Source organism: Microcaecilia unicolor, chromosome 2 (assembly GCF_901765095.1).
Source record: "Microcaecilia unicolor chromosome 2, aMicUni1.1, whole genome shotgun sequence".
NCBI classification, from domain to species: domain Eukaryota; kingdom Metazoa; phylum Chordata; class Amphibia; order Gymnophiona; family Siphonopidae; genus Microcaecilia; species Microcaecilia unicolor.
This window is the reverse complement of record NC_044032.1, coordinates 63,893,744-63,911,644: the sequence shown is the minus strand read 5'-3', so window position 1 is coordinate 63,911,644 and position 17,901 is coordinate 63,893,744. Positions and strand designations below refer to the sequence as shown.

Genomic DNA, 17,901 nt, shown 5'->3' with positions numbered 1-17,901 from the left:
GTCTTTCCTGTTTCTGTAAAAAAAAAAAAAACTCCTTTACATAATTACCTCATTAAAAAAATGCTGAACTTATTCCTAGGAATTACAAAAAAAAAAAAAAAAAAGACAAAAGTGAAAGTATGCCTGTAAATAAGACCAAATTAAAAAAAATAAGTTGATTTATTGAAACATGACCAAATCTATTTTCATCAGTCTGAACAGGACAACTTCATAATAAACCAAAAACAACTGGACCACAATGCAATAAAAAGTTTGAAAAATAAACCAAATATATGGATAATTGCATTTACTCCAAAAGAACATATATTGGCCAAGAACAATCTTTTCAATATTATTTTATTAAGGGAGCAAGATCAAATATATTAACCGTTTCCATAAAATCCATTTGAATCCAGTGTCAACTATTTCTTCTCATTTCAGGACTCCCGTTTCAGTAATACAAAAGCACCCATTATTGCCAAAACAGCATACTGTGGAGAGAACACAAATATAAATATTCTTTCCCATCTTAAAAAAAAATCATTTGGAATGAGGAAAGTAAATAATACATTGCTCAAATGAGAATGCAACACCTTCCTATAGGAAATAATTACTACACAAGAATTTTGTAAAATAGCGAGTCAAAATTCAGTACCAAAAGTAAAGAGTCTTGGGATTTTCCCTCTATTTTAATATAGGTCCACCTCAACACTACATACTGTTCCTAGCCTGGTCACAGTAACAATAGGGATAATATTCAGCTCATGGTGGTTAACGTTTTTTTAAACACTGACCGTCGCTACAGAAATTATGCCCAGATATTCAGGGCCATGTCTGGCTACTGGCATGAAATATCCAGGTGAGGACGGCCAGCACGTAACCGAATAAGTGACAATATTCAGCCCTTAACTGGCTACATTAAGCTGTGCCAACTCCGTCCCCAGACCGCCCTCACAATAGCTGGTTTCTACTCTAAATATTAGAAGGGATATTCAGTGGCACTATCCTGTACTACACCTGCTGAATGTTCCCTCGGGGCCTGCTCAATACCAGCTAACTAGGCAAGAGGCTCTTATTTGGTTAACTGGATTTTAACATCAATCCCAATGGTTCATAGGCTGGAGGGCAAGCAACAGAGCTCCTTCCAGAACCTTGTATCATAAGCTGCAAATTCAGCTGCCACTCTCAGTGATGACAATCACTCCCTCCTATCCATCCATGGAGCTGTGAACACTGCCTCTGCAGCATGCCTAGCCTCTGCTGACCTGGGATTGAAGGTCTGGTTTGGGTCACTCGTTACTGTTATCTTCTGTGGAAAAACAGATTTAGTACTACCAGCCTCTATGTCATTTTTGGTACAAACTAACATGGCTACCTCTCTGAGAAAAATAAAAGACATTACTTACCTTAAATTTTGGATAATCATTCATCACAATAGTAACCATCCCAACATAAGGTAAAAACCTGAACAGGAAGAAAACAGGAAAACACAAGATAAACTCAGCTACATTTCATAATAAGATCAATTTAAAATTTATTAAGGGAATCATATAAATCAGTGGTTCTCAAACCTGGTCCTGGAGGCACCCTAGCCAGTCAGGTTTTCAGGATATCTACAATGAATATTCATGAGAGAGATTTGCATGTAGTTCAGGTAGTGCATGCAAATTTCTCTCATGAATAATCATTGTGGGTATCCTGAAAACCTGACTGCCTGGGGTGATTCCAGGACCAGGTTTGGGAACCACTGATATAAATCATAGGGAGAGCCTCTAGTTTGCTGGATTTGGGTCAATAAGATAGTGAGAGGAAAGGAAGCTAAGTGAGGTAGAGAGCACAGACAATTAACAACTTTAGCGATGGTAGCTGAAAACGTGGGAATGGTTATAATAAAAGTTTGCCCAGATTCAGAGCAGTGAAGGAGGGTTCCAAACAGGTGGCAAGAAAAAGTGGGAGCAAATGGAGAGAACCACAGCTAAGAGTTCAAAGAATAAGGAAGTCAATAGTGAGAAGAGAGAAGATAATGGAAGGAAAAGGAGGAGGAAGGAGTCTCCAGCTACTGTAACCATGAAGAAATTGAAATTAAAAGGGAGTCTAGAGATACCGAGGCATGCTGAACAGTTTGTCAAATGTGAAAAATGCTGGAAGATAAGCATCAGAAGTACTCTTATAAGAATATAATAGCCATACTGGGTCAGACCAATGGTCCATCTAGCCCAGTATCCTGCTTCCAACAGTGGCCAAGCCAGGTCACAAGTACCTGGCAAAAACCCAATTAGTAGCACCATTCCATGCTACCAATCCCAGGGCAAGCAATGGCTTCCTTATGTCCATGTCAAGAACAGACTAAGGGAAAGGGAATTTGGACTTCTGAATCACCTCCCCAAAAGTGATGCCACAAGCAGCTTATGTTTTAAGAAATTCCCCTGCCCTGAAGGGTTTACGGTCTATGTGGGTTGGAAGGCAACAGGAGATAAAATGGTTTGGCCAAGATAACAAGGAGTGTCAGTGGAAGAAGCAGATTTGAATCCTGGTTTTCCACACTCCAGGGGTGAGCAACCATGGTACTGGAGTCCCCAAGATGTCCACAAGGAACATGCTCGAGATCCATCCGCATACAACAGTATATGCAAATGAATCTCACACACATTCAACGCAGAAATCATGAAAATGTGACCAGGTTATGGCCCTGGAGGACCGCGGGTACAGAAAAAGGATGCAGTAGAAAGTGAAAATTTCATTTAGAACTTATATCCTGCCCCATACCCCTGCCTTATGGATACAGACAACAGTATAATATAGGCAGTACAAATTATGGTCTCTAATAGCAGAGGCTCAATGAATTTGCAGATGGGTCACATGATTGCTTATGCCATTTCAAAAGAGCATCCCAACTTAATGGTTCAGAACCTTTAAGACTTTAAACTGAATGCTGAGGAACTAGGCCAGACTATCTGAAACCTTCTCACGTATTTTCAAACAGTGTACACAAGTTTCTTTCATGTACATTCATTGTGGATATCCTGAAAACTCAACTGGCTTTTGGGTTTCCAGGATAGGTTTAAGAAATCCCGAGCTAGGCACCTACTAACTTGGCAGCAAATGCTTTAATTCAAAAGGGTAAAACTTGGGCTTGCTTTGTGAAACATCAGGCTGCTTCTAGAGAACCACAGTTAAAAGTAAGAAACTAATACTAAGCAACCTCAATAGATTCACACAGAGAGGAATTGCCAAAGATAAGAATGTCCATCATCATGACAAAGTCAACTGACATATGTAAATAAACTGAAGAACAAGAGAGAAATAAGTTGTAAGCCCAATGAAATATATCAGAAAATCATGTTAAATGTAGCCAGTGTGAAAAGGACAGTGAACTTGGGAAACCCCTTATTTATTTGTTGCATTTGTATCCCACATTTTCCCACCTCTTTGCAGGCTCAATGTGGCTTACAATACATCATGAGTGGTGGAAATATGTTAGAAAATAGACATTTAGTGTTATAGAAGGATCTTGGACAACATGATAATGAAAAAACATAATAGTAGTATAACAAGAAGGATTTTGGGTAACATGATAATGATATAACGTGATAGTGGTATAGCAAGCAGATATTGTAAGACAGTTCTGGATGTATGTGGAGGAGCTGTGTATATTCACATTGGTTGATCTTTTTGGTATGCCTTGATAATGAAAGAGATGGGTCTTCAGTAGTTTGCGGAAGTTCGTTAGTTCGTAGATCGTTTTTAGATTGCGCGGCATGAGAACCCAAGAGATCAAAAATGTTTTGCCAAACCAAACTACACAATTAAAGAATAAATCAGTGAGGTTACAGAACAAGGCATGTATATTTAAGCAGAAAAAAAATGCAGGTGCTTTGGTCATTTGGCTGCTTAAAATTCTGCACCATTTGTGGTCACTTGGAACCTGGTTTTGCCAACAGGTTGAATATGAATGGAGCCACTGTGGCCCAGGATTGCCTCTTGGAATATATATATATATATATTTTAATTTTCCATTATTTCATATAAAAGTTATTTACCTGTAGCAGGTATTCTCCAAGGACAGCAGGATACATACTTTTACATTGTTGACCTCCAAACAAGCCTACATGGGAACACTCTCAACCTGTTTACAACAACGTTGCACCACAAATGTATGCATGTCTTCTCACCTGCTGCTGTCGCGTGGGACTTATCCAGAAGAGTTATTAGTTTATAGAATACAACTCCAAAAGGGAAGCGAGAGTGTATATGTAAGACTATTAGAAACCTGGTATGAAGCCTTGGGGACAGATTGTATAGAAAGTCACTCCTGAAAAAATCCCAGTCCAAAGACTGGGAGAATCCTTCTGTTTTAGGAAAATATAAAAATCTTCACCCGAGACAGCCTGAAACAGATCTCTGGGAGGAAGTATATAAGACAAGATTCTGTGAGCTGCAAGGGAGGGGCAAGCACTAGTTTACTCAGTTCTACAGGCAAGCTCAATCCAGAGGAAGATAATATAGGATGCTGGGAAAGGCAGTTTCTGTCTCAGCCACCAACAGGACAGCTCTGAGATATTTCCTTGAGGTTTTGAGGGTTTTTTTTTCTATTATCTCCTTCTGTTAAGGAATGCAGGACTAGAGCTTATTTGCTGCTCAGCTCTGGAGAAAGTTCATTGTAGGAGGACTGTACCAAAGGAGCAAGTGGGTAACATACATAACATAGTAGATGACGGCAGAAAAAGACCTGCACAGTCCATCCAGTCTGCCCAACAAGATGGGACCTTCTCTCCTTTTTCTCCCTCCAGGAGATAGACAAACAAGGGACAATACAAATGCTATAACAAAAGAGAACCTGATACTGATCAAGCAAGCTCTCTGTGGCTAGCCTGCTATAAAAAAAAAAAGGGTTTAATAAAGGCTTCTGTTGTAACATTTTGAGAAACTGTCTTCTAGTTAAAGTAATCATGACCCTATGATCTGAAAAGAGGATCCAACCATCTGCCACTGACTAGATTTATTTTTGTTACATTTGTACCCTGCGCTTTCCCACTCATGGCAGGCTCAATGCGGCTTACATGGGGCAATGGAGGGTTAAGTGACTTGCCCAGAGTCACAAGCAGCTGCCTGTGCCTGAAGTGGGAATAGAACTCAGTTCCTCAGGACCAAAGTCCACCACCCTAACCAGTAGGCCACTCCTCCACTCCACATTGATAGGGCCCTCATGCACATACCACCAGCAGGGGGTGACACTATGGTGCTCACTTTGAAGCAGATGGACATCTCAAAATGGCCCAAAAAATGTGCATCTGCCAAAAACATCCACATCATGATTTTTGAAAGGCAGAATTTGGGCATTTTATAATGCAGTTTGTCCAAATAGCAAGGAGGCGTGTTAGAGGCATGTTCTGGGTGGGACTAAGGCAGACCCAAATTTAGGACGTCTTTCAGCAATAATGGAACGGGAAGAAAGGTAAGAAAGGACACTTAACCAGATCACTTTCAATCACATCCAGGATACAAAAAGGTGCCCTGACTGAGCAGCTGACCACTGGAGGGATGAAGGAATGACCCTTCCTTAATCTCACAGTGGTTACTGACCCCCTACCAAAAGTGAAAGTGGATACCAGACTCTACAACAGCTCTAGGTACTGTGGTCATTCCTAATAGAGCAGCAAGCAAGTGTAAGGAGTATCATAGTGGTCAGTATAGTGGACTTTTGAAAATGGGACCCAGGTGTAACGCCCACTTTAACTTTTATTTCTATACAGTAAGCCCTCCTGGAACACAGAAATATTTACTGTACCTGAATTTATGAAACACTTGCAAGCGTAATGGCTATTATAGTAGTTTTTCTCTGTCCTGGAGGGCTCACAACATATAAAGGAATTAAGCTAGGATTTGTACCTGGGTTCTATTGTTTAAAGTCCACTGCACTGACCACCAGGCTGCTCCTCTGCTCTGCAATGATGCCTGAGTAGCCATTTTTTTTTGTACAAATGATGCCAGACAAATGCTTTCTGCGTGCTTTTTTTGTGTTCATATTTTGGACGTTTCAATTTGGAAAATGGCTCTTCATTTTGGATGTTTTCAACACAAGAATGGTGAGGAAGCTTAACTTCTCAAATCATGGAGCGTTTTGGATTCTACACACAGCCAGCTTTCTTGTTAACATGCTGTACAAGGGGGGGGGGGGGGGGGGGGGGGGGTCTCTCACATCTTTGTCTATACTTGCTTCAGTATTCTGAAAATGGGCACTGTAACAACTTTCAGGGGTGGGGGGAGAATTATCGAACTGGAAGATATTCAAAGTTTCTGCCCTAGGCTCATCCTCAGTCTCCAAAGGATATTAAATGGACTTCGCCATCTACTTAACAAAATCAATGAATGAGAGCTCCAGTGGGGGAGATTTATGTCTCTTGTGTAGTGGGTAGAGAACTGAAAGGAGAAAAGTGAAGCCCTCCTCCGTGAAGACTTCTGGCTCTTCCTCAGATACCCAGGAGTGTTCTTTACTTGTAAAAGTACTCTGTAGGAAATGCTTGAGTGAAACACCAGTGATCGTCTGTACACAGGGGAAGCTCCCTCCTTCTCTCTGGATGGGCTGGAGATCAACAATGGTACATCCAATACCCTTCAAGGCTTTGTGTCGATGAATCCCTTGCACGCAGAGAACAGGATTAGAGAATCAGTTGACTGCCTTGAGTCTCAGCATCAATGCTCTCGAAGCCAGGCAAATATGCATTCCATATAGTGTTTGAACTTCCTCATGAATTGCACCTTGAAGGCTGCTATTGACAATGACTAGGGTAACACAGTCGGAACTGCCACGTCCTCCTAAGACACTTGGGGTGCATCTTGGCTCCTTAGAGGATGTCATAACCCCTCCAGTGCAGAAGAGGATAAGCGGTTCTCACATCGGGGATGCATCAAGGGCACTGATCCTCTCAGCACCATGCTTCAAAGGGGACCAAAGACAGTGCGACTTGGCATCTGCCTAATTTCCAGCATCTTTGTCCTTCAGCACCAATGAAATTGAGGATGAATCTTCTTCCTTGGGAGAAGACTGGAGGATGACTGAGCTTTATGGCTTCTATCAGTGATTAATGTTAAGGGTGATCGATGCATTCTTGATGCACCTCCTGGAACCACGGAAATCGGAGCTCAATGAATGTTCATAACCTTAAATCGTTCTTGAGGATGAGTGAACTCACCATGTTTGTGGAGGATGCAACTCACGAACAAGACCACGCTTTGGACTTCCTTACTTCTTATCCCACCAGCTTGATCAGCTCATTTGAGTGGAAGCCTATACCTTTGTCAGATCGCTTCCAATTAGACTTCACTATTGATATCCACCTGTCGAGCCTGTCCAAGCATCAACCTTTTAAGATGATAACCTTTAGAGGGAAAATCAATTAATCCAGTTTCTGGACTGAGCTAGAAGACTCCCTTACCCCTGAAATCCCTACACAAGAATCGGTAAAATCTATTTGGGACACATGTTTCATCTGTGTTAGATAAAATCACTCCAGTTACTACCAAAAAGGTTGAGGCAGTCTGAAAATCTCCCTGGTTCTCTGAAGAGCTATTTCAGCTGAAACTGAACTGTCAATGCCTTGAAAAACAATGGAGGAAAAACAAAGATATTTTTTTATTTTATTTTTGTTACATTTGTACCCCGCGCTTTCCAACTCATGGCAGGCTCAATGCGGCTTAGATGGGGCAATGGAGGGTTAAGTGACTTGCCCAGAATCACAAGGAGCTGCCTGTGCCTGAAGTGGGAATCGAACTCAGTTCCTCAGTTCCCCAGGACCAAAGTCCACCACCCTAACCACTAGACCACTCCTCCACTGTTGATAAATCCAATTGGAAACTTGCCTTTCATCGCTACAAACTAAAGGTAGCCGATTCCAAACAAAAATATCACAGCAGTTCAGTGGGCCAGGATACCCTCGACAATAAAAAAAAAAAAAAACTATTCACCCTAATTAGAAGTCTAACCTCCACCAACATTGACAATAATACGCATCAAGCAGGTCCCTCTGCTCAAGAACTAGCTATTTTGCGAACAAGATCATACAAATCCGATCTGACCTAGCCAAAAGCACTCTGACTCGGGAGCAAGCTATGGTTTATGTCCAATTCAAGAAATTAAATCAGATCAGATATGGGATGTTTACCAACCACTCTCAATGGAAAACGTAAAATCACTGCTACTGAAATGCTCACGCTTGCACTGCTCCCTTGATCAATGCCCAGAATTCCTGTTCCAAGCCATTCCGACTGAGGTTGTTCAATGACTAACAGACTGCATTAATAGGCTACTAGAATCAGGCTCGCTTCCTTCTGATATGGGCAAAATCGTTCTCATACCGCTTGAACAGCTCAAGTCTGGACAAAACCTCTACAGCAAACTAATTGCCTGGTGGCAAGCATACAATTCTTTATGAAAATTCTGGAATCTTTTGTTAGCAAACAATTTTCCAAATATTTGGACAAATCTTCTACCTTACACTGGTCCCAATTCAGATTCAGAACTGCATACAGTACCAAAACCCTGCTCCTAGTTCTAACACAGGCATTGAAGGTACCAGTTATGAGTATCTATAATAGATACGGCCCTGTTACACCTGGCACACTTTTTAAAGCCACTGGGAATCTTTTTTTCTGGAATATATAAAGAATAATAGCAGTAGTAAAGTAACTACTCAGTCAGGTACCCAAGGTTTAAATACAACCTAGATGGGCTGCAAAAAATAAAGGAAGCTTCTATGAAGAATGAAAGGGGGTTTACAGACTGCCCTTGCATGACAAATGACAGGACTGACACAGTGAATTAAAGAAAAACTAGAATAATAACCAAATTTGATGCGAGTTGAGTTGACTGGCTAGGTCCCACATGAGTGGCAGGCAGAAGATGCATGCGCATGCACCGTGCAACATTATAAAAAGTTGTTGTAAATAAGCTGGTGAGCATTTCTGCATGGGCTCCGTCAGATGACATCACCCACATGTAAGACTACAGTATCCTGCTTTTCCTTGAAGAAACATGCTTCACCACAATATATGGTCATACTATAATAAAAACATTTTATATAACAATATCAAACTTAACTTAAGAGTTGCTGGTCTAAAGAAAACAAGGAGGAAGCAAGGGTGGAGGAAGGGAAAATGAAAAAAAAAAACCCCCTCAAAAAACAAAAAAAAAAAAGTCAAATCTCATCTACTTCATATAAATTCAGTTCTCTGAGATAATGCAGATTGTGGGAGCAGGGCAAAAATGGGAAGCATATTAGAAAAGCAACATGATGTGCACGTGTGGAATGTGGTAGAGCAGCCCTATGTATAGCACAATGTTTTGATGCTACCACATTAATGAACTTAGGGGCCCTTTTACTAAAGGGTGTCAAGCACTTAATGCCACGTTAAATCTGGGCTTAATGCATGGTAAAATCCTGCATTATGCGTTAAACCCAGATTTTAGTGCACTTTAGTAAAAGGGCCCAATTTATTGAAAACATTTTTCCACTGCTGTGCATTTTCAGATTTTCTTTTTTTAAATATATTGTATGCTTTTCGCTTTACCTAAGAATGTTTGAGAAATACTTGAAAACGATGGTCAATTTTGCTTTTATGTAGCATGATTGAGAAATTAGAACATTACTGATTTTACTCTTGTTCATATCTACTATAATAAAACCAGGGGTGTGCTGGTAAATTGTTAACAGGGGGCTCTCTCTCGCCAGCAAAGTAAAAGAGAATTCAGGAGGGGCCCAAGCCCACATTTTGGGATCCATTTGTTAAAGTAGCCATGGAGAACCGGCTCCCAAAATTCTTAACAAACGGCTCTCGAGAGCCTGTGAGAGCCTGCTCCAGCACACCACTGAATAAAACGCACCCTCAACGTTCTGAAGCTAACGTTCTGAAGCCATCAGCACACTCCCTGAAGGGTTCATTACTTCATGGTGGTGAAGCCATCCAACTCACCATGTCTCTGTGCCCCGCCCTCGCGTCAGACGTGATGACGTCGAGGGCGGAACACAGACAGTGAAGGGAATCGGATCGATGAACGCGGACTGCGGTCGAAAGCAAGACGGACCGACTGAGGGAGGTGCAGACGCGTGCGCACGAGAGAGCGCGAGAGACTCAGAACCTGCTGCGTGACAGGGGGCGCGGCCCACGGACAGGAACTGACTGAGCGGGAGAGGGTGCGCGAGACACGGAAGCATCCGAGGAGCCGCCGCGGAGGCCGCAGCCTTCAGAGCCGGGGAGATGCCATCCATGAGCCTACCCCCCAAGGACAATGCACTCTGCGACCGAGGCTGGGGCAGGAGTAGGGAAACACGTGGAGCGTGTTTCCCTACTCCTGCCTACGAATCGCTACAGACTTGCAGCCAACCTCCCGAACCACCCGCACACCACCCCACCCCAGCGCAGCCGTCATCCCCGATCTTCATACTGCCCCGGGAAAACGCAGAACACGAGAGAAAGGCGAGAAGTAGTTCAGAAAAAAAAAAACACTTTACTTCTCTCTCCCCAAAATCAAAAGTGTGGGAGAGAATAAAGCAGCAATCAGTAAGGAACAGCCCAACAACGCTTTGCTAAAATGCCATTCTATCCCCTACGCTGAACTTCTCAGGAGCTCATAGTGTCTTCTTCCTCCCACCCCGCCCCCTTCTTTTTAAAAGAAAAAAAAAGTCTTGCTATAAAGGAGGAGAGGCTGAGCTGCAATGCCAGACCCCAGAGCGAAAGCAGACAAGTTACCCAGCTCCACCAGACTCCCTCCCGCCCAAATAAATAAACAACATGCAATATGCAAAATCAGCATCACCCACTCACACCCATACACAAAACCAAACTCACAACCCCCCACACCAACATACATACACTGCCATGCACACACAGAATCTCTCTCTCACTCACAGACACACTCCCTCCTCCAACCCCCTCAATACAGAAAGTGTAAGAGTTCAACATCTCTCTCTCTCTCACACACCCACACACATCTACAGATCCCATGTGACTCACCCCCCACCCAAAATCCAGTCGCAACCTTCCTCACAAACAGCCTCATACCCAAAACTGTCAAATGCAAAAGCTACATCTCTCTCACTCACACACACACACACATACTCTCTCTCTCTCTCTCTCTGCCATGCAGACAGCAACTCTCTCACTCACACACACACCTATGTATCTCAATCACCCACATACACCCTATGACCCCCCTACCCCTCCACAAACAACAGAAACCTGACCCCCCAACAACCCCCAACACCAAAATGGCAGCACTGATTGCTCATGCAACTCACACACTCCCTAACAAAACAATAACTAGGCCACGCTCAAAATCCACCTTCTGCTATAGAGGGGAGGAGGGGGTCCTCAGACCTGAGAGGGGGGAGGGGATCCTGAGACCAGAGGAGGGGGTGCTGAGACCACAGGGAGGGGGAGGTATCTCTGTTACACACACACACTCTCTCACAGTCAGTGTCTTTCTCTCTCTCACTCTCATCTATCTCACTGTATCATATTCACTGTATCATATTCACTATGTGTCGCACACTCTCGGTCTCATACACTCGCTCTCACTGAGAGTGTGCGTATCGCACACATAGTCTCTCACTCTGTGTGACACACCCTCTCTCTCACACAGTGTATCTGTGTGAAACACACTCTCTCACAGTCACTGTGTCTCACATACGCATTCACAAACACTCTCATTCTCACACACACACTCATTACACTCTCTCTCTCACACACTCACACCCAGACTCACTCTCTGTCTGTCTCACACACACACTCTTGCATATTCACTCTTTCTCTCTCACACAGTCACTCTCACACACACTCTCTCAAACATACACACTCCGAAGAAAACCTTGCTAGCGTCCGTTTCATTTGTGTCAGAAACGGGCCTTATTTACTAGTGTTATAATATTAAGTATAGTTTAAAATGTGTTCATTTCCTAATCATTTCTCAAAAATCCTCTCACAGTCTGCAAGGTACAGCTTTTCTCAAGTAACTCAATATTGAAGGGCTTAAGAAAACCACGGAAAACTATGCATAAGTTGCAACATAGGGCCAATATAAGGAACCAAATATAACAGGAGAAAAGGCATCTGAGAAGCAACAATGGTCTCGGGAGGGGATCTTAAATCAAGACAATGATAAGACTTGATTCAATGAACAAGAACACAGGTACCAAATAAGTGTATTCTAGAGGTGGCTGCTAGAAATAATCAGAGTCTCTCAGACTGCAATACCTAGTAGCAAGTCAATCTCCAGAACTTGTAAGCTCAGTATCAGGGGAAGAGCAAATAAGCCAAGAAAAAGGTTTCCAGGTATAGTTCTTCAGCTAATCTTGCCATTATGAACAAACTGGAAGGGGCTTTCAGTTACCATTCACAGACTCAATCAGTATTTTAATGCCTGAATGTGTGAAGACCAAGGGTCGACATTCAAAGTGATTTAATCAGCCAGAAATGGCTCCTGGCCAGTTAAATCGCTTGTTTGGAGCTAACTAGTCATATTCAGTGGCACTTAAGTGGTTAGCGCCGCTAAAAATGCCCAGTTAGCACCCAACTCAAAACTGGATATTTTGGGGGCGTTCCAGGGGTGGAGTCAGTATTTGTCTGGTTACATGGCGATATTCAGTACTTAACTGACCAAGGTAACAGCATAAACAGGACTGCATAAAAGTCAGTCCTATCTCTATGTGGTTCACCATAGCTGGTTAAATGCTCAATATCGCACTTAACCTGCTATGGTTTCTCGCCAGCTCCTTAAACTTGGAAATTCAATGTCGGAGCCCAGACATGGCCCGTACTTGATTTACGGGAATAACGCCAGTGGCAGTCAGCAAAATGCTGAGTGCCACTGCTTGAATATCAACCCTCAAATTTTTATGAGCACAACTACTGAAAAGAACTTAAGAGGCTGAAGCAATCTGATATATGAAGATCTACCATGCAAGTCAGATAAGGTCACAGATCCTGAAGGTAACAGTAACAATGTCCTCACATAAGACTTCTGGTCCAGTGCCAGCTACTGCTTTTAACAAGCAGTTTCAGGAACTGGCACTAAATGAATGACATCAAATCTGAGTCAGCAAACTGCTATGGAACTCAAGGCTATCAGACTCAAAATTAGTAATTTAAATGAAAAATTGGACAGCTTCAGTCACACACAGCAGAGGGTAAGTGACCTGGAAGATCAAGAGCAGCTGGCACTAAGCGATACGACTGAGCTGAAAAGCTGACTTTCATAGAAGCTTGCTGATCCAAATGCTCCCTGCTCCAATAAATTTTGAAAGCTAGGCAGGAACCATCTTCCTTAGATGTGGCCAAAGTACACAAAACATTAGGCTTTAGGTGGGAGAGAAAAAATCATCCCTGTATATCTTAGAAAGAGTTCCCCACTTACAAGATGAAGTGTAAATCTTAAGGTGAAACAGAGAGCTAAGGAATCTGAGGTACAAGGGCTAAATACCTTTTTGGTTCACAAACAGAGAGTATAACGAGATGAGGTAAACTGAATTTGATAATATTAAATAGCCATCTTTCAATTACAATTTCCAGTTTCAACTAAGCTTATCAATAGAAATCAAACAAAATAAAACATGGAAAAGAAAATAAGATGATACCTTTTTTATTGGACATAACTTAATACATTTCTTGATTAGCTTTCGAAGGTTGCCCTTCTTCATCAGATCGGAAATAAGCAAATGTGCTAGCTGACAGTGTATATAAGTGAAAACATTCAAGCATTACTATGACAGTCTGACAGGGTGGGAGGATGGGGGTGGATCGGAGGTATGCATGGGGACATCAAAGCATATCATTGATATTCTAACAGGATGGGTGTGGATAGGTGAGGGGTGGGGTGATCAACAGAGACATACAGCCTTATGGTTTATAATGGGTTAGGACCCCCAGATCCTTGTTAAGTCCTTTCTGTTGGGTGTTAAAATATTCAATCATTCTGACTTCAAAGGTCTTACGTTCTTGTATGGTTTTAAAGTTACCTTTCAGTATTCTCACTGTGAAATCACTGGTACAGTGTCCTGGTTCTGTGAAGTGCTGTCCCACCGGGGTGGGGGCCTTACTGGCTGTATTGTTCATGTGATGTCTATGTAAATTGAATCTTGTCTTAAGCATCTGGCCTGTTTCTCCAATATAGCATCCTTCGTTACATTTTTTACACTGAATGATATATACCACATTGGAAGATGAGCAAGTGAAAGATCCCTTTATGTTGAATATCTTTCCTTTGTGGATAACTGTGGGGTCCTGTGAAATATTTTGGCATAGTTTGCAACTGGATAAATTACAGGGGCGTGTGCCCTTCTGTTCCTTTTCAGTCTGTGATGGAAGTTTACTTCTGATTAGCTTGTGTTTTAAGTTGGGTGGCTGTCGGAAGGCCAGTACTGGTGGGGATGGGAATATCTCTTTCAGTAATTCATCCTCCTGGAGTATAGGTTGTAGATCTCTTATGATTTTCCTCAGTTTTTCCAGCTCTGGATTGTATGTCACTACAAGGGGGATTCCGTCTGTGGATTTTTTCTCCTTGTACTGTAGCAGATTCTCCCTGGGTGTTTTGAGGGAGGAGGCAATATTCTTGGAGATTATTTTGGGGTTGTAGCCTGTTTGAAGGATGCAGTCAGGCTTTTAAGGTGTCTGTCTCTGTCCCCTGGGTCAGAGCAGATACGGTGGTATCTTGTGGTTTGGCTGTAAATGATGGATCTTTTTGTATGTGAAGGATGGAAGCTGGAGTTGTGGAGGTAGCTGCATCTGTCTGTGGGTTTCTTGTATATAGATGTTTGTATACAGCCATCACTGATTGAGACCGTGGTGTCCAAAAAATTGACTTTTTCTGGGGAGTAGTCAATTTTGAATCTGATTGTAGGATGGTATGTATTGAAGGCAGAATAAAATTGTTTCAGAGTTTCTTCACCCTCCGTCCAAATCATAAAAATGTCATCGATGTACCAGTAGTATTTTAGAGGTTTGGTCTGGTATGTATTCAGAAATGTCTCTTCCAGCTCAGCCATAAAAAGGTTGGCATATTGGGGTGCTGTCCTGGTGCCCATTGCAGTGCCCATTATTTGCAGATAGATATTATAGTTAAAGCAGAAGTAGTTGTGAGTTAAAATGAATTTGATTAATTTTGTAATAGTTTCTGGTGAGTATTGATGGTCCAGTGTGGATTTTTTTTAGGAGTCTTCCACATGCAGCTATGCCACCCGCATGTGGAATGTTGCTGTATAGTGATTCTACATCCATCGTGACCAAAAGGGTGTTAGGTAGTAGTTGCTTGATATTTTTCAATTTATTCAGAAAGTCTGTGGGGTCTTGTATGAAGCTGTTAGTTTGATCAGGATGTCATCCACATAGACCACAGTCCCTCGAGCTTCAGCATGTTTCAACTAACAAACCCTGCCAAAGCTGCAAGTCCAGATGTATGGCAAGTGGCTAACTTGTAACAGCTGTGAAGGACCTGCGCTCTGGTTTGTTCAGGAACGCCTCCATCACCCACAGACGTCCAGGGATTTTTCCAGGAAATCCCACAGAAGCTCATGCGCCGCTCCACTCTCCTAGGCTCCTCTCAACCCCGACTCAAAATAATGACTCAGCAACTCAGTCAGGGTCATATATATTTATATCAGTTTATGCAAAGCAATTTCCCAAAGGTTCAACAAAAGGTTCAAAATCCCAGCATTTCGTGTAAAGCATTTCAAAGGGTTCAAAAATCCCCAATAGTTCATGTAAAGCAATTTCCACAGGGTTCAAAATCCCAGCAGTTCATGTAAAGCAGTTTCCACAGGGTTCAAAATCACCACCCACTGGGCCAGCACTATCTTCCAGTCACCTCTCCCCATTGGACCCTCCAGGAAAAACAGCTTCTCAGCTCCCCTTTGGAGAAAACCGCCTTCTTCCTTTTTTCACCCAGCTTCCATACCAAGCTCCCAACTGCTGCTTTATCTCACCTTTTAGTTTACCTAGAGCTGAGGTATCCATCGGCTCCTCCTGTTCTCTTTCCTCTCCCTTTTCTGCCCCTTGCCAGTCCATGGATTCCTCCCCACACCCTTCTCCCAGCTGCCCCACCTTTCCTTGATTGGGCAGATTCAGGACCTCCTCCCCTAGCCTAGTTCTCTGTGTCAGGGTTTTCCAATTCCCCGCCCTTGTCCTTCTCTCAACCTCCTCCGGGGGCTGATGGGAATGGAAGTCCCTGCTGCGATGGTATGCCTCCCTCCGGGACTGCTGGGAAATGTAGTCCTGCATTCTAGGTTGCGCTCCTGGGGACTGGTGGGAGTTGTAGTCTGTCTCATTTCTCCACTTCTCTGGGGAATAGGACCTGCTCCTTTGTCTAGCCCTGTCTTCCCTCCTACCCCGCTCATATTCCTTACACAGCCTACCAGAAGCACAAAATCTTAAAAAGCTGCACAAAAATGGCAGAAATGGAGAGGAGACTGCAGGTCATATCCTGGGAGTCAAACAGGTGACATAAAGGAGAATGGAATCAATAAAGAGTAAAGCAACAAAATCCGCACATCAACATCAAAATGTCAGTGGGTCCTCCAGAATATTTGCTCGTGGCATTACAAACAATAAGAAGTGGTATAAAACAGTGTTTCTCACACACACACAATATACACACACACAATCTGCTTAAGTGCAAGGGTCTGGGATCAAAGAAATACATGCAGTTAACCGGAGCGTGCACTTAACCGTTGTGACCCAAAGAAGCTTGACATCTGATAACCATATGTACAGTACTGTTTATTATACATACAGTATACAGTCTCCATTAACTGACGTTATACAGTCTCCATTAACTGACGTTAGGCTTACTTGAAATAATCAGTTATAGTCCTCTGTACACTCTTGTGTCTGTGAGTTCCATAGACTACGTCTGCCAGACGGTAAAAACTGTCATAGCACTGACATCCAGTGGCCTCCGGATAGGCTCCCGCAGTGTTGAAACTCTCCAGCGCTCTTGCAAAAGTGACAGGAGGTTGTTGAATTTCGTCAGCATGTGCCTCGCTGCTCATTTCATCATCTGTTTCATCATCAGCCGTTGTTGCCTGCGTGTAGGCGCATATAGTAACATAGTAGATGACGGCAGAAAAAGACCTACATGGTCCATCCAGTCTGCCCAACAAGATAACTCATATGTGCTACTTTTTGTGTATACCCTACTTTGATTTGTACTTGTGCTCTTCAGCGCACAGACCGTATAAGTCTGCCCAGCACTATCCTCACCTCCCAACCACCTGCCCCGCTTCCCAACCACCGGCTCTGGCACAGACCGTACAAGTCTGCCCAGCACTATCCTCGCCTCCCAACCACCAGTCCCGCTTCCCACCACCGGCTCTTGCACAGACCGTATAAGTCTGCCCAGCACTATCCCCGCCTCCCGATCTCAAATACGCTTCTGAGGATCCATTCCTTCAGCACAGGATTCCTTTATGCTTATCCCACGCATGTTTGAATTCCGTTACCGTTTTCATTTCCACCACCTCCCACAGAAGGGCATTCCAAGCATCCACTACTCTCTCCATGAAAAAATACTTCCTGACATTTTTCTTGAGTCTGCCCCCCGTTCAATCTCATTTCATGTCCTCTCGTGCTACCATCTTCCCATCTCCGGAAAAGATTCATTTGCGGATTAATACCTTTCAAATATTTGAACGTCTGTATCATATCACCCCTGTTTCTCCTTTCCTCCAGAGTATACATGTTTAGTTCAGCAAGTCTCTCCTCATACGTCTTGTAACGCAAATCCCATACCATTCTTGTAGCTTTTCTTTGCACCGCTTCAATTCTTTTTACATCCTTAACAAGATACGGCCTCCAAAACTGAACACAATACTCCAGGTGGGGCCTCACCAACGACTTATACAGGGGCATTAACACCCCCTTTCTTCTGTTGGTCAT

General features: G+C 43.0%; 1 protein-coding gene across 1 annotated transcript in view; it reads right to left on the bottom strand.

Moving 5' to 3' along the window:
- Positions 1-319: 319 nt before the first annotated feature.
- Positions 320-17,901, bottom strand: part of SEC11C (SEC11 homolog C, signal peptidase complex subunit) — a 70,846-nt gene continuing 53,264 nt past the window's right edge. The window contains exons 5-6 of the mRNA XM_030192995.1: positions 1,386-1,443; positions 320-470 (exon numbers count right to left, since the gene is read on the bottom strand). Coding sequence (XP_030048855.1) covers positions 417-470; positions 1,386-1,443 — 112 coding nt within the window. The 3' untranslated portion in view covers positions 320-416. The remainder of the gene's footprint in view (positions 471-1,385; positions 1,444-17,901) is intronic.